This window comes from Triplophysa dalaica, chromosome 24, assembly GCF_015846415.1.
Source record: "Triplophysa dalaica isolate WHDGS20190420 chromosome 24, ASM1584641v1, whole genome shotgun sequence".
In the NCBI taxonomy this organism is placed as follows: domain Eukaryota; kingdom Metazoa; phylum Chordata; class Actinopteri; order Cypriniformes; family Nemacheilidae; genus Triplophysa; species Triplophysa dalaica.
In genome coordinates, this window is record NC_079565.1 from 6,185,140 (window position 1) to 6,208,936 (window position 23,797).

A 23,797-nucleotide genomic window follows, 5' to 3' on the forward strand; every position below is an offset into this window, starting at 1 on the left:
ATTCGGATCCGAGAGGTATCATTTTCCAAGCTTAAAGGAAAGGCCTTATAAACATTTCTGAACTATGATCGCACCACTGTAAAATGACTCACAAAACCTATGTAGCCATTTCCAAAGCCATCACTTACCGTCACTTTTGTCAGGAATTTGGAAATGCATTCGCATCTGAAGTGCAAATAACTATGTAAGAAATCTTTTCACGTGCCTGTGGCTGAATCTCCTCCGAATGCTCAATCGCGACACTTGAATGGAACATAGTAATACCAATTCAACCCCACAGCGCAGAGGCCCTGTAGCGTTCTTCTTTAAGTATGGACCAGCGTTCCTTCCAGCCCTGTTGGAATTCATTGAAAGTGCAAAGTCTGACCTTAAAATCTGGAAGAAAATAATCCCATTATGACATAACACTTATAATAAGCAAACATAAAACAGCTTTGCATTAAGCGGAAATATCGAGCCGACGATAAATTATACCGTTATCTTGTTTACGACTGCATGCTTTAGTGGTTCTCCAGTTAATACTTAAAGTCAAGTGTCACCTCAAAGTCACAAGGTCTTGTAAAAGCTGCAATTTCTTTTCCTTTAGCTAGTAGAGATGTAATCTTTGTCTAGTCTTTATTGCCAGCACATGAAATTCAAATAATCTCTTTCCTCATTTTTATGGTGATTAAAATATGCAGTTTTCTGTTTCCCCGAGAGTCCCCTGGTGAGTTTCAACCTTGAGCTAGCGGTCCACACTTCCAGACACCTTTGCACTAGGACCGGTAGACTGAAATTTAGAATAGCATTATAAAATGCTTCAGTTAGTTAATGAGGTACATGTCATGGTTACATGTGTCGTAAAACCGGATTTGATGTCTTTGTGTTCGCCCAGGAGAGTAGGTCGGTTTTAACCAATGAAATATACTTTTCACAAGGACTTAAGTTTCGTTTTTTTGTTTTGGAGACACTTCCTGGGCGGAACTCCAATGTTTGTCCGCATTTGCCATCTGGTAAAATTTTATTGGGAGGGGTTAGTTCACATGACGTTTCATGCGAAAAAAAATACATGAAAAAAGGCCCCTTAGTGTTTTTTGACCCCGCTGACTTGGTGTGCATCTACAAACACTGAAAGGCAAAGAGAGTTTGCTAACATTTGTTGTGCCATCTGTGTCATTATGAATCGTATTATCTCGTGCCGGTAATGATATATTTATCCCGCTATTTATCAAAAGCACAGTATGAGGCAAATTGAAGTGGGTTTCGGAATGAAGCTTTCCTTGAAGAAGACGGGATGCTTAATGCTTCTGGAACACAAGGCACGTAAGCAAAATGTCTAACAGTATGGGGGCTCTGTATTTGCATGCTAAATACGTCACAAGAGTTTTTATCGTACAATGTCAATTAAATTGTGTATATTAAACATTGCAGCACTGATGTGCATTTGTTGAGTTTTGCTGAGGTATTGAGTTTTAAGTCTGTTTCTTTTTATTGTGTTAATTGTCTGCTGAAGCTTCCAAGCGCCTATTAATAGCTAATGTGGCTCAATTTGTTGTAGCAAAGCACACACAGAAAAAAATGTACTAAATGCACTTTAAGTCACTTTAAATAAAAGCGTCTGCCAAATGTGGTAACTTATTTACAGATGTGAACTTTAAATCTTTATCCTTTTTATAATACATAATTTTTTTAATAGATTAAATCATTTAAATGTATGTTTGTTCATTTAGCAGACGCTTTTATTTTCTATTTATCGTGCAGCCATAATTGTTATTTTATTTTACTAATGCATACACCAATTGTTAATCAATACAACCTTTTTGTAAAGTGTTACCAATATTATTATTTTTCTACCATAAATGTCTAGATGAAGTGTGCAGTTTCTATCAGAATTCAGAAACGCTGATTTTCAAACATGATTCCGAGTCTTCCATTGTTTGGTCAAACAGATAAACAGCAGTGTTGGTGTATTGCACCGGTCAGGAGACTCGAATAAACAGAGTTTATACTTTTCAGGTTTACTTATTTACTTACATTACAAACGGCTTACTTGTATTCATTTCTGAATGTTAATCTGGCATGGGCGGCAGTATTTTATCATCATAAATATGACACACTAAAGCATTAACTAATGAATTCCTTTGAATCTAATTTGTAATAAAAATACTTCATTTTCTCCTATTTGTTCATATGATTTGCATTCTTTTGAGTGTTAATAACAGCCGTCTTGGATTTTAAAGTGTGACCATTGTGCTAAATTGAGATAAGTAAAAAATGAGTTCCTCATTAGCATTACACGTCATCAACGAAACAACAAAGTTCTCGCGCCGTGCTAGTTAAACTAACAATTAAAGAAGAAGTCAGTCCCCATGGAAACTATATTTGGAGTCTTTTTTGCATATCTCTGCGATTTAACTAACATTTGTGCCTATTTGTAAGATTTAGGAACACATTTCTGTCTGGTCAATCCTGTAAAAGACCAGTTTAGCATTAATAAAGCCCAGAGGGAACGTACAAAGGCAGGTTGGGCCATCTCTGTCCCGAGCTGTGAAGCTAGTGATGACAACAGACATATTTTCTAATGCCTAATACCCGTGAGCCAAGCTTGTGAGGCTTTGGATGTTAGCCACTGGATTTTTCCACACCATCCAAAACGTCTGCCGGCTGAGCCCATTGTCCGATAAAGCTCGACCTGGCCAGGCGGACGGCTGAGATGTTTGAAAACAAGCCGCATTGCGTTAGCGGGGACAATCGTCTCATTTCAAACGACTGGCAGGTTTCAAGTTGCCTGTCAGCTTCGCTTTGGATGCTGCGCGGGTTCGAAAAACAAAGCTCATGCTTCTGCTGCCGGCGGTTCCAGCAGGCATTACTGTTGTAAAAACACAAAGACCATGAGGTTTCAGGAACTGTTTCAAAGCGTATATAAAGCAGATATGCCTCTGTAATCGCAACTTTAATATGCGTTTAGTATTCGGGAAGACCTTATTTTGAAGTAATAGTCTGGCGGAGCAGTTTCCAACTGCCGTGTTTTTTTTTTGCGTCCAACTGGGAAAAGAATTGCGTTTGTAGCTGCTAATGGGAATCTGAACAAATGCATAAATAAGTCTGTGCTCCGGGAACGCTCACAGTATAAAGCGTGTAGGGCCAAACAACAGCTTTGGGTTTTTATATTGACATGTGGGGGTTTGGAGGGTTTATTATTTGTCATTTTATCCAAATTGTTGTTCAGAAAGTGAATCGTGGTTATTTTGTATAGATACTTGTTGTATATGTGCAAACTGTGTAATCTCCGAGGTCGTTAAGTGCCCGGGTTGTGTTCCTGTAATCCCTGATATCCAAATGGAATGTGAAACATTTGGAGTGGGCTTTGCTGCGACAGCAAAAACCCAAACCCTAAGATCCGCATACAAAGCGGTGTGCCTGAGCTCACGGCTGCCAGCTGTTCCTCCCGAGCACCCCCACGTTTTGTCAGTGCTCCTCTGACAACCTCCAAAGTCGCCCCCCCGTCCCCCCCGAAACATAACATGAAATACAGGCAGGAAAAGCAGACTTGACAGTTTTGTCACTGTGTGAAATTTCGGTCTTGACAGGTAATTCTAGGAATTTTATTTTCGCCAATAAGAAGCTGCGGAGCGTCGTGAGGTAACAGAGAAGAGAAGTTTGCGGACGTGTAATTAACAATGACACTCTCTGGATGTCGAGGTCAATGGAGCAGTGCTGCTGTAAATTGCTTGTATTACATGGATATGGACTTGTGGTTTATTTGACAGGGCTCTGGGAAGAAACGAATCCTTGCGACGCTCCTGGTGGCCACGTGTATAGATGAAATTTGACTCTACTAATTTCCTGTGTAAATGAAAGAATGAGCAGGCGGGAGAGAAGGAACGACGAGTGTGTGAGATTTCAGAGATTCATTATTAGGAGGTGATAATTAAGTCCAACTGTCGACTGAAATAAGCTGCGATGGAGATGGCAGGTGAACTAATGGAATAGGTACAAAATAGCCTTGGAGATAGTATGTTGTTTAGTGTATGTTGAGCGGGTACAGTGGGTTTAAGGGAATGTCAAGGGGCCTATTGAGGAAAATGAGGCAGGACCGCCCACCACGATGTCCTTCACTTTTGTCTCAGCCCCCATGTCTTCCTTCCAGAGCAAATTGCTATGAAGCTCTCAGCCCCTGTCTGTCAAATGAGAGAAGAAAACGCAAAGCACTTCTGAAGCGTTACAAGATGTGCTCTCATTTTCAGAAGCAACTGATTTGAGAGGTCATCCAAAAGTCTCCCTGTGGTGAAAATCATATTTTGTATGTGGTTTATGTGTTTATGTGACATATTTAGTATGCTTTAAGACAACCCAAGTGCAACTTCATCAGTCACCTCTATTGAAGTATTTGAACTGCAGGGAAAGGGACAGTTCACCCAAAAATTAAAATTCTGTCTTTATTTATTCAACCTCAAGTTGTTACAAATCTGTATACATTTCTTTGTTTTGATGAACACCGAGAGATATCTGGAAGAATGATTGTAACCAAATAGTTCTTGGCCACCATTGAATACCATATGTGGGAAAATTTGCTTTATAAACTTCTTTGTTCTGTTGAACACCAAAGAAGACATTTTGAAGAATGTGGGAAAGCAAACAGTACTTTTGACTACCATCCTCATTTTTCCTACGATGGTAGTCAATTGTGGCCTAGCAATTTTACAAGCATTCTTCCAAATATCTTTCTCTGTTTTCATCAGAACAGGGACATTTACATAGATTTGGAACAATTTGGGTTTGAGTGAATAAAGATAGATTATTGGGTTCCTTTAATGTTAGATTTGTGTAGAATTTTAGTGCACACGTAGATACTTCAACGAAACACAAAAGTATAAAATAAATTTTATTAATTGATGTGAAAAACAGGACAGAATAAATGGGCAATTCCACCATTGTTGACGTGATACTTTGCGTTATGGACGTGACATAAAATGTTCTGAGAATGAATTTGTTACGATTATATTGAACCATCTGTTTATATTTTACTGAACCCTTGTTGCTAGAGTCTTAACATCAAAAATTGTCAGTCTATGAAAAAATATATATTTAATGGAATATATTTAAACATGAGTTATGGATGTGACAAAAAAAGGACGCGTGTTTTGGGAGACGATAAACTTTGTAGGATTTCTGGAAAATAAAATGAACAATCCTGACGCAATAATACCCAATGAATGGAGAAGGGATGCCTCTTTATAGAACATAAAATAGTTACTTTATATTAATTTGCATGTGTCCATGAGGAATATGTAGCGTTATGGATGTGACAATCCTGAAAATGGCACTTACCTGACCGAAAAATCATGCACTAAAAATAAAACACATGCTTTACAAATTTGAAGAGAGATCTCACATGGGTATTTGAACCACCAAATGTTCAAATCTGTGCTGTTACCATGGTAAGGTTGAGACTTTCACAGAATTGCCCAAATAGAGTACGATATCAAATATGAACAAATTGTTGCTTTAAAATAAATGAACTGCCTTCAATGTCACACTGTATTAAATTGACAATTAATGCAAAAACTAAAATAATATGTTGAAATATCGTATTTTCATATCTGCTTACAAGTCAGGAACTACATCAGTCTATAACAGGTGTGAAGACCTGCCATCAGTCAAACAGACAGATCACTCAAATGAGCATCAAACTCCTGACATGCTTGGCTAAAATCCTAACAGTCTCCTTTTTTAAAGCCCATTTGCTGTCTTTGTTGGCCTTTTGAGCGTGCAGGCCTCTCAGCTGTCAGTCAGGCAGTGTGTGTGAGCTCTGGCCCCGTCATTTTGTTTTGTGCACATTCTGACCCCCCTCCGAATGATACGTGTTCGGCAGGCCTCCCGATGCGCTAGCACAGAGCTCTACAAACCAAATTACGGAAGATTACTTTCAGCGGGTCCTTTCCCGTGGAGGTCTCATTTACATAGGGAAAACATGGCATGGAAAAGAGGCCATTATTGAAAACGGATTTATGAGGGATCCCTCATGAATTGAAGAAAGTGCGTCGCATAATGTGGCTTTATTGTGTTCGGTCCAAGTGTCGGGTTATGAAGACTGTACCGAGGGAGTCTGGGGTTCTGAACGTGCCATCTGAATCTTAACTAGGCATTCTTTTTAGGATCTTTCGTAGCTGGAAGTGAGAGTCCGGTTCTTGTTTCTCTGGGGAATGAGCATTGTGAAATACCATGTGTGTCCGCTGAATCCTGAAATATCGCCAGCTAGTCTTTTATATTCATCTATGCACCGCAGCTATGGCTCACGGCATGCTAATTTCTTGGTGAACAAAGAGGGGTGTATTGTGGTCATTCGCTGTTGCTCAAAATCGAAGCCAAATTTCAAACACCTATTTTCTAAAGTGGTCAAAGTGAGTAAGTCAGGTTCAAAGACAGCTAGGGCTGCAAGACTAAGATTAAAAAGCAATACATGTCTGCAAACGGACATTAAAACTTAAGAGGAATTAGGTGGCACTTTTGAAAAAAAAATTTGATCATTTATTCACACTCACATTGTTCAAAACAAGTATGTGACTCTTCTTTTTGTGGAACACAAAGGAAGATATTTGGGAAAAAAATTGGTCCATACGATGGAAGTCAATGGGAGTCAATGTCATTTGGTTACCAACATTTTTCCAAATATCTTCCATTGTGTTCTGCAGAAGAAGGAATATCATGCAGGTTTGGAACAACATGAGGATGAGTAAATGATGAAAGAATTTTCATTTTTGGGTCACTACACCATTAAGTAACATTTAGTTTTGGAAACTGATCGGCATAAAACATTTTAAGAATTAAGTTGGCACTTAAGTACATCGGGAGTCCGATTCTTCATGAATATAAACACTATAGAGGATTTAGCTGCCACATATTATATTCTGATTCAGATTCAGTACCTCCTAAAACTTTTAAAGGAATTTTATTTTCAAACCACTGCAGTTACTTTGATTTTTTATCTTGAAGTCAACGAAATCAGACTTAAACCTGTTCGCTTCTTAATACACTGTCGCACCACATTCCATTTTTGATAGTGTAAGCAGCATTGAACAGCATCCGACTTTCAGCACTTTTTGACTGCTAGCAGAAACTCACAGCTCGGCCTCTAATAGTCCCACTGCGGTCCTGTCAGACAGGAAGATGACTGGCTGCGGTTTCCGAAGAAAACGGGGGGTGCGCGTGACAGGAGGTGGGAGACAGGCTTCAACTCTGTGAAAGTGCAAGATGCGGATGGAGAGGATTGTAAAGGTCTTTCTTTTGGTTTGTTTTGAAACATGCTTCACTGAAGTCCTCGCTGAGCTTAATGGATGGGGAGCGGGGCACTTTTCGGTCGAAAATCCTAGACGGCTGCCAAAAAAAAGATTGCTGTTACAAATAGGTGGTAAGTGAAAAATGCTCTGAAATTAAATAACTGGAGAAGACGTATAGACATTTAAACCGCTAAATATCACTTCAGTGTGAAGGAGGAGCACATTAGAGTGTGTTGCAACTAAGTCAAGTGTGACAGTCTAAATAAAAAAATCGAAATGATTCCCTGCGATATGCAAATGAAATCGATTACCTAAACTGAAATGTTTGCCGAGATGACTCAGTCTAGCTGCCTCTCACTTCTGTGTGATGTGCAGAGCCTTTGATAACACACACACACACACACACTCACTTTGTAGTTGGATTCAATTTTAGATCAAGGTTCAGGTAGGACCCAGGCGGCTGGGTTTGTGCCGGGACGTCAAACTGGCACATCTGTCGGGTCAGGAGGTCCATCGCAAATCTTTTCTCGGCCTGTCCAGAAAAGCACAAAAGACAAATCCTGCATGTCTTTGAAACAGGTTTTCCAGGGGGTGTCAGGTGTTTTTTAGGGTGGTGTTGGCACTTTAGTTGAGCATCAGTGTCCTCTCATTTCAAGCCATCACAGTTCTTTAGCCGTTAGTTCTTTCTTTAGAAAACCATATTTTATCAACTATCTTATGTCTTCATTGGATTTATTGTTGCAATATTTGTTGCTGTAAGTTACTAGACTGGTTGTATCAGTGGACCTGTTTGAAGACATGCATTCTGGGATTTGATGGTTTCTAGATTTGTCTCGGTTCTGTTATCTGAGGTCACCTGATTTACACATCAGATTTCAATTCTTGTTACGTCACTTAAACAGATATAGATTTTACTAGATTTTTTCCATTGGATTTATGCATTAATAAATATAAAGTCTATTGATTACTATGTAAATATTTTTTTTAAAAGTGCAGATTTCTAATATAGAGTTTTAAATTATTGAATATTAAAGAATATAGTCATGTCAAGGTTTGTGTAATGGCCAAAAGTGATGTGTGAGGGTGGGCATATTTGGTCTGTATTTGCTTTTAATGCCCCTGAGGCTGGATTAAACCATCAGAATACAGAATACAGTAGGGTACAGAATTGTCTTCTTTAATGAATGATTTTTTCAGATCCAGCTGAAAATAAAATTGGGTCGGTGATAGAGGATCGGAAAAGGGCAATTGATATAATGATGCAGGTGAAAAAACTATAGTTTGTCACTTTCCATGTTAATTTACCAGAGGAATTATCAAGGTATTTACATAGTAATGTATGCTAATTGTCTTTTCTGCGATAAAAATTGTTTAGCTGAAGCTTGTACAAACCTATAGAAGCACATTAGCTAGACTTTAAAAGGTTTGTTCTTAGCAGAGAGTTTCTTACCAAAGTCACGTTAAAGAAAGTGTGTGTATTACAAGGACAATCACAAAATGGATAGAAAGGACGCCAAGGTTTAACCGCCTCGAAAATTGAGTTTGCAGGTATTAGATGAGATTATTAAATCATTTTTAATTTGCTTGGTCTGAATGTCAACAAATGTAGGCTGTAGTTTTTTAATGCATTTTTATATATGAAAGGATCAAATAAATGATTTATTAAAATACAAGTTTTAGTAAACGACTACATTCCTTACATCGCTGTAGTATATTAGCAATTAGCTATTTAGCATATTAGCCTGTGATGCCCGTTACTGTAGTTTTTTTTCACATCTTTAGAAAACTGTCCTTTTCATAAAATTAAAGGGGTGATATGACTAATAACTAACTAATAATTTCATTTGTTTTAGATGTAATGCAATGTGTAAACACAAGAAAATGTGTATACACGAATATCCTGTTTACTCCACCTCTCTGAAACACGCAGATTTTTTACAAAGCTCATTGCTCTGAAAAGCGAGGTGTGCTATGATTGGCCAGTTAACCAGTGCGTAGTGATTGGTCGAATCCTGCAAGCGTGTGACGGAAATGTAACGCCTCTTACCATATTTGAAACATCAGGTTAAAAAGCAATCGTACTGACAGGTACGCCCACCTTACTTACGCATATATTTTGGCGGTCTTCGTCAAATCATACCACGAACTGACGTAGATTTGTGGGGGTGTGGTTACACGAGGTGTTTCAGGCAGGTCTGGATGAGCATTTGCTTTTAGATAGAATTCATCTTTTGTTCCGACACTTGAATGTTTGCAATTTTACGTGTCTAATACATGCATGGGCAACAGAAAAACGTGTATTTGCGCCATATGACCCGTACAATATTTTGTAGTAAGACGTAGTTACCAACAGCACTGAAAAGGTTAACTTGTCTTTGCTTACTTTTCTGACCTAATTTAAATATCATATTTGCACTAAGATTTCTAAACTCATTCTACTATAAAAATTTCTACATGCTTTCACTATTCACCCACTCATCACTTTTGCGTGTGTATTTGATCAGATTTGATCTAATGCCGCCACTCAACCTGTTTGTAATCTGTTGGAAATTTGCCGGCCTGACAATGCAAAATATCCTCAGAGCAGCCAAAGTTAAGCGATGTGATAACCTGATCCGCCTGCCTGTTATATGTCAAGGGATTGCCTCCCTAACCAGATTAAAACAATGAATATTTAACACGCAACCCTGAGGCCGATTCATAAAAATGCATGCGAGTGTTAAACGTTTATTTTAATAACCTTTAACTTAACCCCCAAATGACGGAAGATCGAGGCTCGGTGCTACACACTTGTTGTTTGTTAAATGTGAAAGAAAACTAAACGAATCGCCCTCAGGTCCAACACGTATGCGATCAATATGTCGCCATATGAATTAGCAATTACGACTGAATTTTTTGCACAGGGGGATTAGTGGCGTGGCATTTGAGAAACAAAATGATTAAACATCTTTTTGTTTCTCCCAGTATAGCCTTTCTTTTCGTTCATTTCTTGAATCATTTTATTGAACGTTAAGCATGGCTGGGTTTTTAAAGCAGGCTGTTCTTGTACAAGAAAAACTAATTACGAACGACATGCAAAACACCCACAGAAAATGAAATTCTCTGGTGCTTCAGGAAATTAAAGCTGACTGTTTACCTGTGTGTTTCCACATTCTTGACTGTAATTTTTTATTGCTTGATTGAATTTATTTCAGTCTGGCCTGTTATACAAAATCAAAGATTTCCATTTTTAGTATCTGTAAGACTGTGTCACAGATTCTTCCTTTGCTCATGTTCATGTCTCTAAAAAACCTTGCCTTGGTTTCGCATCCCTTCTTTGCTTTAATCTTCAAATTATTTTTTATAAATGATCTTGTTGTTTGCGTCTTGTTGGATTGTGTCTGATAAATCCATTACATTTGATCTGCAATCTTTGGCTTTACTGCCTATTTTAATCAAACTCAAATCATCGTAGCCAGTTCTAGATCCATTCACGTCGTTAGATGTATCGCCATACTCATTTTCACCCGATGGCAATATTTGGAGTATAAATGAGTAAATGCGTGAGCAATATTATGCCCAGGATATAATTGAATGTGTAAATACAGTAACAGCGCAAGCAGTCAACTCTCAATATTAGATTTAAAAAGCAAGATTTATGAGTAAAAAAGTTTGTGTTTACCTGATGCATTCAAGAAGTAACATCTCCAAGTGTCAGGGATTCATGGCCCTCGGCTTCTGACATTTTTGGAGGGGCAAGAGGGTTCATCAGGGCTTTTATTAATCCTCCGTCTTAATTGCTTGACTCGGTTACCTCATGTGTCACTTCCTATTAGCCGAGTTTGGATGGGTAATATGCGGAAGACAAGATAATTACAGCGAGATGGTTTGGGTAGCGCACAACACAGAAGAAAAGGTTATTTGCATCTGTATGGAGCTAGGGTGCCATAGAGGTACAAAGAGCCATGTCTGAAAGTACTGCTAATGGGTTCGGTTTGCAAAAAAAAGCAGGCTGTACTTTCTTTGCTAGTTCCTTAAGCGAATAACAAATTGCATCTAAATCGTTTTATCAGAGTTAAATACCTGGAAGGGTATGACCTTTGGTTTTCCTACATTTTTAAGTTTGGTTGATAGAACCTGATGGAGGTTTCCAAAAGCTCCCAAAGTAAGAATGAAGAAAAGTAGATCTAGACCGGAAAAAGAGTTCATTTCATCTCCACACAGGGCCTATTCAAAGAAGATAACAAGCAATTAGAGCTTTAAATATTGTTAGAAAAAAGGCTAATCTGGATACCAGCGATCCATTCATAATGATCTTTTTGGTACTCGTAACAGGATTTCAAGTTGATCTTTCAATCCCAAAAGATTGATTTAGGAAACAAGATAACTTTTTAATATTATTAAGAGCTAATTGGAACTACATTTGTACTCTCCATACACCTTAATGTCCAAATCTAAATAACATGAATTCCAGTGTGTGCTAGCGTTTCAGATGTCCTTCTTAGCAAGATTGTCATAACACTTCAAGCTTGCTTTGTCCGCAGGTCGATATCTTTGCCAGGTCTGTTCCCTTGATGGCAGGAGGCTGGAAACTAATTACAGACCACAGGGCTGAGAAAAGTCGACTCATTTTCTTTCATTTCTTTCTTCGTTGGTGGGTAGCAGTTCGGCACGCTGGTACAGCAACGGGTATTGAAGAATACGGTTTTGTCGCAATTGATTTGTCAAATGCACTCCTCCCGTGAACAAGCACAAAACATGCTTTCAAGTGCACAACGGTACAATAAAAGTAAGCCTGGAATAACTTTTGACGTCTAATAGACCAATTACGTTACGCAACGCAATGACCTGCGCGCAGATGTGCCAACCGAGATGCGAATCTGGTAACTTTTAAAAGTGTAAAGATTTTAAGGTGACGGCTGCCCAATTAGCAAGGGGTAGGTGTCTGGATTCTTGTCACCTGGTCTTGAACTTTTCATTACAATGTACAAATGAGAGCCGAGGATTGTGTTGCCAAGCTACATGGTAGCATCAGCAGCCATTCCCATTTTTGTTTGTCTAATTGGATCGAGTCAAAGTACCAGAGATAATGTTGGAACAGTGGCTGGATTTCAAGTGATACATGCTTTTGTGTCTTGAGTGCATAATAGGGTGTAATAGAGAGAACAGATGACAGTGGATCTGCCGTTGTGGAGTCAATTTGAGCTCTATTGTCGTCCTAAACATATTATCATAGAGCTTTGTTTAATTACCAATCTGTCGAAAATAAATTTGAACCACAACACAAATTAAAGTGGGATGAATAATTGTGGGGTGCAATTTGGGTTCAATTTCTGTGATCTGAATACAAATGGAAGCGGAAACTGCTTTTATGCTTTTTTGCATCTCATCACTCACAAAAAAGCCACTTTTAGTGCCCCAAAACTATACAGACAGAAAATGGGTTTCACCACTAAGCGTTTTTCCTAATGTATGGTTAGTCAGTACATTATACGGCCGTATAAACTTAGATTTGCATTCTAATGTTAGTTCATTAAACTTTTAATGAATGCACCGAAGAAGGTTTTTGCTCTCATGTTGGTCTTTTAATGTTTGCAGAGTTATGTGACATTAAATATGATAGATGTTTCTTCTAAAATGGATATAAAAATAAAAGACAAATGATGTTAACATGTAGCTCAGAAGTTTAGAGATTAACGTTTGTAAGATCTGATTTCGAAGAATTTGACTTCATATTGTTGCAGATGTTGGTATCGTGGCAGATCTAAATGGTTGAATATCTGAGAGGTAGTGTTTCACTTTTTTTCTCATAAGTCGTTTCTTCATCATGGTTAAAGGGTTTGATAAAAATCCAACATTTTACAAAAGCCCAGATAAATGAAAAGTTCATTAAACACTTTTCAAATGATTACGGGCAATTACACAAATTGAGAAAATCAATCTCAGTGGATGTCATTGAACTACAAAATTTGTTTAATTACCCCCAAAAACTAATTCTGCTCAAATCACAGAATCAAATGTGTTCATTACTCATCTAGGATAAAGGAGTAAAATTGTGTCTTTAGTAATGTTCATAAGCTCAACGTGCAGTGCCTGAACAATGCCAAGGTCACAATCCGGGTTGCCAGATTTGAGTAACCAGATCAGCCCAATAGCCCATATCCCAAATAGCCAAACTTATTCCACTCTTATATAAAATACATATTTTAAAGTTGTATCTCTTGTTGAAATGTATTTATAGTAGCCCGATTCTGTGAAAAAACGACAGACCTGGCAACACTGTTGCCAGATGCATAAATGTATGCATCTCTTTCATCTACTATAGCTCAGGTTCTGTGAATAACGGTAACGTGTGATCATAGTGATAAACATTAAACGTGAGATTTGATTATGAAAGTAATCTAATGACACAAAATGAAATGTTTTATTAGGGCTGTCAATTTATCGCATTTAAGTGTGATTAATATCTAGATGGAAGATAATCACTTTTTGCAATGACTGTTTAGCGTTTCTGTGACTCAATAGGTAATGATCCCTTGGGAACACAGATGCTCATAAAATGTGTGACATCTAACTTTTGGACAAAAGCCTCGGGCAAATGTGTTCATTCAGTAAATATTAATATAGGCTGTACTTTTTGATTCAGTCGATTAAATATTCAGCACCTTATGTAATTCATTTGAATAATATAAATAAAAATACCTGATCAACAAAAAATCTGGTTATATAATTGTCCTGTTTTCTTGATTTAGAACTGCTATCGAATTTACACAAATCCATAAAGCAGTCTTTATACTGTACGAGAAAGAAAGGCTGTATGTTATCTCATTTCCCCCTGTCTAGCGTTTCCAGGGATTACATTAAAGCTTGGATTGGGCTCCAGTAAAAGTTAGTTATTTTTAGCTTGGATTCCTCTCCGCTTTTTAGCTATATAACCATAAACACAGTCAACCGCTCTTCCACTGTAATGGCAGCAACAAAGGCCTCCAAACCCTGGATGAAATTATGAGCTCCTTTAGATGTTGCAATCTCAAGCTTGATAAAAAGGCACCATCAAGCTTTGTTTTCATTCGTTTGATCTGAACCGGTGGTGTGTTGTTTGCTATCCCTTTCATGTCAGAATTATTAATTGTGTCTTCACCTGTATGTAAATGATCTGCTGTTGTTGTTACTGTGTGTTTTGATTTAGAGGTTTTTAGGAGAAATGTGAGGTCGGGATGAGGGTCTGATCAACCATGCAGTTATAGTTACATACTTCATACTGTGAAGATTGTTTTTTGAATGCAAGAAACAGCAGTGAGACGTGACATGCCATATTGCAGTTTAAATCACAAACATATGAACTAGAAAAACATGGAAGTCTCCATTTCTAAAAACAGAAATAGCTGGAGTTTTGGACTTAAATGCTTCCTACGGTTCATCCCGATTTAACATCACATTTTTATCTCACACATTCAGTTCCATACAGAGGAAGTAATATTGATTTATATGATCTCAGTTTTCTGTTTCATAAATCATTAGTTATTTATTTATTTATGCATTTGGCAGACGCTTTTTATCCTATTATACATTTATACATAGGTATGCGCAATCCCCTGGGATCGAACTAACAACCTTGTGTTGTTTACGCAATGCTCTTACCACAGAGTTAAAGGAAAGCTAATTTAACCTTCAAAGTTATGAAAAATAGCATATTTATGCATTTTTTGCCAGAAGGTTTTATCCAAAGCGACTTACATTGCATTATCCTATACATTTGTTTCTAAGTATGTGCAATCCCATGGGATTGAACCCACAACCTAAGTATTCTCATGAAACTATTCTCTACTTTTAAACAATTCTAGATCTATTGTTGAATACTTTAAATGAGCCCTGGTGTAATGGGCTTGAAAGAATGGTGGGCTTTTCGCACTATAGTGTGAAATCAGGCACATTTTAACAGATCCAGACTGAAGATTGTGAATTTGTGAACAACAGCATTTGGGGATTTACATGGACTTGTTGAGCACGACCAATTAAAACTGATGCCTTGCAAAACAAGATGTTCATAAGCATACATCTGTAGGAAGATGTAAAAAGAACTGTAGAAAAAAGCCTTTGAAAAACTAAATTGCATAAAAATATCAGTTAGTTTATGATTTATGGAGGATGTTTGTTTTTTCCTAAACAAGCTTTTAGACACAGTGGAACATCATAATATGAGACATAAAGAAACTATAAACCATATAAGGCTTGAAAGCGATGTCACACCATGAAAATAAAATATGACGCGACCACCCGCTGAAAGCCTTGAAGAGCGACTCGGTGTTAGCGCTGACTGACACCTCTCTCAGCACAACTCAATTACAGCCGGCGCACAGCACTCGCTCCGGCGGCCGCTGATAACCACGTCCTGCGGGAACCACGGTCACTGCGCCGAGAAGCCCAATAGTCCGGACAAGGTCAAGATTATAGATGGTTCCAAACTAAATGGCAACACAAAAGCCCGGTAATGTACTAGGACTCTTGAAAGATTATTCTGAGAGGGGTTACGATCAAGGCTATTGGGTGATAAAGGGCACTGATTTAGAAAGAGCCGGTGTAGATTGGAAAAAGGAGAGCGATGTAGAGCATTGGCAGTTGATGATTGTCAAATGGGTGTCACTTAAAGGAACAGTTCGCCCAAAGTGAAAATTCTGTCATCATTTACTCTCCCTCAAGTTGTTCCAAATCTGTATACAATGTTTTTGTTCGGATGAACGCAGAGAAATATATTTGGAAGAATGCTTGTAACCAAACATTTCTTGGCCACCATTGACTACCATAGTAGGAAGAATTGCTTTATAAATTCTTCGTTCTATTGAACACAAGAGAAGGTTTTAAAGAATGTAGAAAAGTAAACAGTTCTTGGGCACTTTTGACTACCATTGTCATTTTTGGTCATCGATGGTGGCCGAAAACTGTTTGGTTGCAAGCATTCTTCGAAATATATTTCTCTGTGTTCATCAGAACAAAGACATTTATTCTGTTGGAAGCATTCCTCCAAATATATTTCACTGCATTCGACAGAACAAAGAAATTATTCAGATTTGAAACAACTCGAGGACGAGTAAATGATGACAGAATTTGGGTGAACTGTCTCTTTAAGAAAGCTGAGGTCGAACAAGTCACATTAACAAGAAAAGACAAGTTTTCACAACGGTGAGCCTAAAGGCAGTGTGCACTGTAAAAGGAAATCTTTGTCTTCGTCATTCCTCTTTCCGAATATTTGTGTGAACGGCCCGAAAAATAGACAAAAAAACCTGTTTGTGGTTCCTTGAAAATACCTTAAAATACTCACTAAAAGAGCCATTAGATTGCACCTCCTCAGCAGCGTAAATTAGTAAAATTCCAATTGAAATACAAAATGCTGAACAATTTAAATTGTTCTTTAGGTCCTTGTTAACACAACCAAGAGGCCTGTATTCAAGCATAGCTTTAGATATGGCTGTGTATATCCAATGAGCTGTCCATTTGAGTTGTAAACACTCTTGTCAGTCACACTATGCGCACATACGTTTTTTTGAAGCCTGCTGAAATTGAGAGGTGTGTCTGACCTTCCCCGAGGCTTCTCTCTTGTAGTCCGACAGCCCCCTTTCTGAGACCCTATGGGTTCTCAGTAGTCACACTACTTTTTCTGTCATCCTTTGTTCTTCTTCTCCTCTGGCTCAGTCGGTCCCTCTGGTGATTTGGTCAGGGTCAGTTTGGTCCGCCAGTCTGTGAAGTGTAAAACCAGTTTTTTAGAAACGTCAACCAGGGACCCAGAGTGACATAGTTCTTATTTGCTGCACAGCCAGGATGGCCTACAAGAAAACTCACTGTGTGTGTTCGTGTGTGTGTGTGTGTGTTTGAGAGAGCACTTTTCTTCTTCTGTGGATCACAAAAGAATGTTGGTAACCGAACAATGGCAGCCGTTGACTAGCATTGGTTTTGTGTGAATACAGTAGAAGCGAATGGGTAGCGATGTTGTTCGGTGAACGACATACTTCAAAATATCTTCTATTTTGTTCTTCAGAAGAAAGAAATGGCAAGAGAGTGAGTAAAAATGACAGAATTTTCATTTTCGGGTGAACTATCCATTTAAATGAATGGAGTTGTCATTAGTATTCATAAAGTACCCCAGACATCCGCATCCACACAGCGTGGCCAGATGCGAGTGACCCGTGCGTGAATGTGAGACCCCGAGAGACTATCCGAAGAACCGAGTCACTTTTAGACCGACACACCAAAGCATCCCCATAAGTGCACTTGACTGATGCTGATAAAAGTCGAAACTGATACAGACGTCTTCTTTAAAAAAGCCTTCAGAGAGCCGCCGAGTTTCTGAAAGGTTAAAAAACTGCCAGCCAGCCATGAACATGTCTTTCTGTTTTTCCAGGCTTCTGCGGTACATCTCTTCTTAAAACCCTCAAGGAGGTCAAAGCGTTTCAGGCGTATGTTGTCTTAGTGTCTGGTCCCCGTATTATTATTTCTAGTTTGAAAAGGATTCACTTTAAAATTCCACTCTCATGATATGTCTTGCTAGGTATACTTGATGAAGCCCCAGAATTGAAAGTAGGAAGGTCCGTTTTTATCCCTGTTTTAAGATGAATTTTCTTCTTGTTGAAACTTCAGGGCCGGCTTGCGTCGCAGTCAAGTTGGACCATAAATTAACATCCTCAAGCATTTGCGAGACCATCTGCCTCTGCGAAACATATTCATCAATTTGGCCAATTAGCAGATTAATTGCTTTATTACGGCGAGACAGCTGTGCGTTTCAATGCGCAAATGCCAACAACACCCCATTAAGTCTCGAGACTTGGGCCTTAAGTCCTAGTTTTTGTTCGGTAACACCTGTTGTCGAATTCCTTTAACAAAGCAAGTCTATTGTTGCACGTGTCGACAGATATAGAGCACAAATGCCGGACAATATGTCTCTGTTGACCCGTGTGGCACGTGTGTGCTATTTTTTAGGATAAATGCAGTAACAGCAAGTTTACTTTTAGTTGTGTGAACTTGACCTTTAAATGCTGACTGTGTTTAAACTACTAAGTAAACTTGATTCTCTTTGAGTTAATATTATTCACGCAACCCATTAAGAATGTTCAATCTCGCTTTGTGCATCTGTTTGATGTTGGGCAGCTTACTGTGATCACAGTTTGTTTTTTTCACTTAGCTCCTCATCAAAAGAGCGTTTGCCACCAGCGTGTTAATTTTTCAGCAGCAGTCATTGTGTTACGGTGCCTCATATATGGAGGAGGTTGTGTCAGGAGACTTTTAGTGACTTTTAGTAACTTTTGCCAGACAGTTTTTGGTTAGTTAGGTGTGTCAAAAATCCCTCGGAAAGACTCCCAAAGACTTAACAAGAAGATTATTATTATGTAAATAAGTATTAATTGTAATTTATTATTAATTGTATGTATTTTGTATTAATAAGTTATAAATTATAGTCGATAAGTATTGTAGGTTTAAATTGATTGTATGTTATGTACTGTCCACATAAGGCCAAAAAGTTTTGGCACCCTTGTAGAGGAATAAATAAAGTATAAAAACAACATGTCGCGCGTGGTTGTTAGATTTACTAAAACAATCTCTTTTTTTAATTGAGAATTAATATTATATACTTTTAGGTTGTTTACATAGATCGTATCCAGCTAATGTGATGAACTACACTTCTGTGAAAATGTATCCAAGTATATTTTAATAAAGTATATAAAAAATCATATTTAATATAAACTTTTGAAATGTAAATGCAAACTGAAAGGTCCGACATCTCAAACACTTTTGCTTGTTTGCATAATATTAATGCCATATAGTCTTTGTTTATTTTTACATATCGCCTTCTGAAACCTCGGGATGTCCACATTCACAGTTTTTTAGGAAATGCAAACAACACTTTAAATGATTTAATACTTTAATACTTAAATAGTTGACAAGCACTTTTAATACCTTTTATTGGTTCCTTATTTGCAAAAGCGAGTGACAAATAAAATTGAATTTATTTATTTGTCGATTAATTTTTTTAAATAATTTATTATAAATAGATATCGGCAAATAATTGTTAACGGTCGATTAAAGCAATTTAATCGCCCTGTATATCCTGTCAATCGTAAGAGGACAGGAAATGGCAATGAATTTATGCTCTGTATATCGAAGGTATTAACAAACATCACCAGTTTGATGTCATTATTTGAATTCATATATTTCAGTGCTACGAAATTTAATATGAATCTTCAGAATCGGGAGCGGCGGATATCACTCTGAATAATCGGCAATCGGTATCAGTAGAAAACACTTTGTATCGTGCATCTCTTATAATAATGCCATAAAGCTGTGACGTCAACAATGAAAATTGTGAAAAGCACTATGTAAACAAAATTGAATTGAATAATGTTCTTCAGTCACATTAAGGTTTGTTGCCTGTATGAGAGATGTGGGCTTGTATCTGAATCCATGCTGCATGTCTCCTGACCCTGATCCCCCTCATCCGCCCATTATTTTCAATAAAATGCCCAAATCCTCCAAATGCCCCTTGAGCCTTATTTATTTTTTCCCCTTAATATGATGAATATACATACATTATAAAGAAGCAGACAATCAAAAATGCTTAATGGTCACTTTGGGACAAATGGCACACTTAGTGAGATCTCCCCTTGACTGTCCAGGCCTCCGAGCATACGTTTGATTTTAAATCAAGTTCTGGCACGCAGTGCATTATCATGGCGGGGTCTATATAATGAAGAGATACTCCGCTCCATTATGCTTGAGTATGGTGTCCGATGCTGTCAGCTTGAACAGGTGTGCCAGTTTTCTCAGCTTGTCTGAATGTTTGAACACATCATCAACCATTTCTTTAAGCTTTAAATCTTTTGTTGAGATCAGCACAGTGTAAGCCCACAACATATCCTGATGAATAAGTTATCGCTCTGTCTGTCTGTTTCTCTACCCTTGCTCACATTTTCAAACCGTTCCTTATCTATTTCTGGCCTCGATTTGTCAGTGTTTTTGATTGTTCTTTAATGGTGTTTTTTTGTTGTTGCTAAATATATGGTATTTTTGATAATGCTGTTAAAACTCAATATGGTCTTTGTCCCTTTTGGTTTCGGTGTGACATTTTAGAAATGATGGATACATTATTCATTATTGAAAAGGGGAAAATAGAAGAATTCTTCAACACAAAAAAACTGTGAAAGCTAAAAATTCAATAGTTAAAAGAAAGAAATTGTTCTATAGCAGTGAAGCTAGAACAGCTTAAATTCTTGTTGTTTTACTCACTATACATAGAATGCAAAAATCTAAAACTTGTTATTCTGTTTTTGTTTGTCTGTTTTTCTTAGGGTGATGATGTGATGACAGTTATCAAAACTAAAGCCCAGTGGCCCGCCTGGCAACCTCTTAATGTGTAAGTCAACTTCCAAACAAAGGTCATGGGTTTCATTCCCATAGAGCATGCGTACTGATCTTTAGCATATATGCAACTCACTTTACATAAATTTAAATACATTATATGGTAATGGCACCCATGCAAAACTCCAGAAAATGGTATTTCTCTTGTATATAAGTTTTCAAATGTTTTTATATTCCATTCTCACCTGGGTGAACAACAAGAGCCGTGTTAAAGAAAAATTGTCTTTAGCACCTGCTGGGTATGTAGATGTTACTTTTCCACTCACTAATGAGGCGGTTAATATTTTATGTGCGCTTTTGTTTAGCAAAGGTTTTCGTTTTTTTGATGAGAGAAGCATTTTCCCCGTGGCGTTTCTGCGATTGAGGTTAATGGCCTTCCTCAAGCTCCAATACATCAGGACATTCACTTGACCTAATTTAACATAAGATTGTCAATTACCACAACCAATCTACCCCCTGAAAAGGGGAAGGTATGGCAGACGCCAATTATTTCTACCCACAAGTCAAGTGTATAAGCGTTCTGAACTTTATGCATATGCGGATTGTTGCATATGGTTTTAAATCATAACTTGAAAAAGGTCACATTGGTTTCAATGTGGCTTACAGGCCCTATGCAAAAACAACTGCATCAACAGCAAAAAACAAAATTCACAAATTTCCCACAATCCCGTTTAAAGGGATAGTTCACCCTGACCAGACTTTTGTCTGCAGAACACAAAATATATTTTGAGGAATGTAAGTAACCAGACAACATTAACCTGCCCGTCCATTGTCTTCATTGTATGAACATAAAACAACAGAGACATTTCTCAAAATATCTTCTTTTGTTTTCGACATAAAAGTGCCAGAATTTTACTTTAAACAGGCTGTATGTGCCTATTACTCTTACAGAATACAAGACATCGTTGTGTATATTTTTCTAACAATAACAGCAATTCATCTGATGATGATCAAATTATATAGAAGCACATTATAATCTGTCATTGCATAGTACTTCTGACATTTTTAAAAGCTGATTCAGTTTCTGCAGAAGCGGATCGATGCCTAACAGTAAATGTATTGTCAGATTGGCTGCTGTGTCCTCCGCTACCTACAGTAACACTCACAACTGGGAAATTGTTCCATGCAAATTACATTAAACACAAATTTCAGGGACGTGTTTGCGCTGTTACCTGATTTGCATAATTGTTTTAGCGAGTCAGCGGCTAAAACAACGCATATGACGTTTGTAAATAAATAACGTATGTTATCGGCACGCTCAATTCATTCTTAATCAGCGTGAGGATTTCGCATTACAGTTTTTGTAAATTCAGTTTGAACACACGGAGAGGGAGGCCGTACTCGCAGCTTTACCTGTTAGACATTTTTTTAGTGTGAATTACTTCCGTCTATTCCCGTTTTATGATTTTTGAGCTTCTCTTTCTTGCTTCTCTCTCTCTTCTGATCTTAAGTGTGTGCTGTGAGAGTCATAGAGTGCTGGTTTCATGAATATTTAATACGTGTTAATCAATAGATCCGAGCAGTAACGTTTGATTCTCACAGGCTGTTCGGTTTAAACGGCAACAGTTGGTTTGGTGATGGTTTGTTTATCAGAGCAATTACTTCGATTAGTTACCATCTGCACAGACTCACACAATTGATGCTTAGCACATAATACAAGGTTTCTTGTAAAGTGTTTTACGTGCGTTTAAGGCCTTAAAAGTCAAACCATGAAAGCAGAATTGGCCCGGTTTACGTCGATGTTTGTCCTTGGTCTTTTTTGTTAGTGCACTTTTTATTCCAAAGAATGCTTTTCTTTGTGATCTTTCACAAAAATTCAATAACTCATTTCGGATGACATCATCTAGGTCATAAAATTTGAACGTTTAGGATGTTGGTTTTGGCTACCATTAGGTAATCCAATATTTGTGAAATTGTGAAAGTTAATCCAGAAATTTTAAACTGGTTTAAATTGTAGTTTGAAGGAATAGTTCACCTTCAAAATGAAAATGCTGTTATCATTTACGTAGCCTGCTGTCTTTTTAAACCCGTGTGATTTTCTTTCTTCGGCCAAACACAAAGAAGATACTTTGAAAAAGTACCGTTGGTCCCTATTCACTTTTATTGTATGGACACAAAACCAAAGTCAATGGGGATATTTTTTAATATCTTTCTTTGAATTCTGCAGAAGAAAAAAAGTCATACAGGTTTGAAATGACAAGAGAGCATCTAAATAATGACCGCGTTTTCTTTCTGAATGTGAACTACTCTTTAAGTTTCTGCAATAAATGCAAAAAATAATCAGAAGAAGTAAATGTTAACATTTAAAAGGGGCGGATGCTTCCCAAGATGAACTTGACCCTTAGCTTGCATGTCCTCTAAGTAGATTCTTTTGGTGATTTTAGGAGGAAAGTTGTCAGAAATCACCATGAACATGCATACAGTATGAATAAAATTAAGTCCCGCCCCCATTTGTTTTCCATTTAATATTCCGTTTGACTCAAAAATAGTGAAGTAAAAGAGGTTTTGACTGCTGTTTGATGATGAGATGACTTGATTTCATTTTGCACTTCACACATTTTCCCTTTTGTTCATTGCTTTGAAGTATCCAAACATCTAAAATATTCTTTGTTGTCTGCTTCTCTCAGACGGTCCGCGCCCTCGGCGGAGTTCTCAGTGGACCGATCCCGTCATCTCATGTCATTCTTGACCATGCTGGGCCCCAGTCCCGACTGGAATGTGGGATTGTCTGGGGAGGACCTCTGCACCAAAGACTGCGGCTGGGTGCAGAAACTGGAGAAGGACCTGGTGCCGTGGGATGCTGGGACTGACAGCGGGGTCACATATGAGGTCAGCATTCACAGACGGACGAAATAATAACATTTCAAGCATTCTAAGAGAACTTAAAAGAGTGCAGTACTGTACGCTTCACACGTTGATTCATATTCAATTATATTTAGGTACAAATTGTGTACCTAAATTTTCTCTAAAATCAGTGCAGGAAGTGCTCAAAATATTCTAATGAGTCCATCTGGACACTTTGAGCATACTCAGTTTTTGCTGTCTTGTATATTTTAGTTTTCCGGGAAAAAGCCAAGCCTGCACTTAAAATAATAGGCATAATAATTCCCTCGCTTTTCCTTTTTTTGTCAATAGCATCTTCATAATTACACAAG

General features: G+C 37.8%; 1 protein-coding gene across 1 annotated transcript in view; it reads left to right on the plus strand.

The window, feature by feature from the left end:
- The window catches only part of spon1b (spondin 1b), a 45,351-nt gene that overhangs the window by 11,563 nt on the left and 9,991 nt on the right, over positions 1-23,797 (plus strand). Inside the window, 2 exon segments of the mRNA XM_056740471.1 lie at positions 20,573-20,637; positions 23,270-23,471. Coding sequence (XP_056596449.1) covers positions 20,573-20,637; positions 23,270-23,471 — 267 coding nt within the window.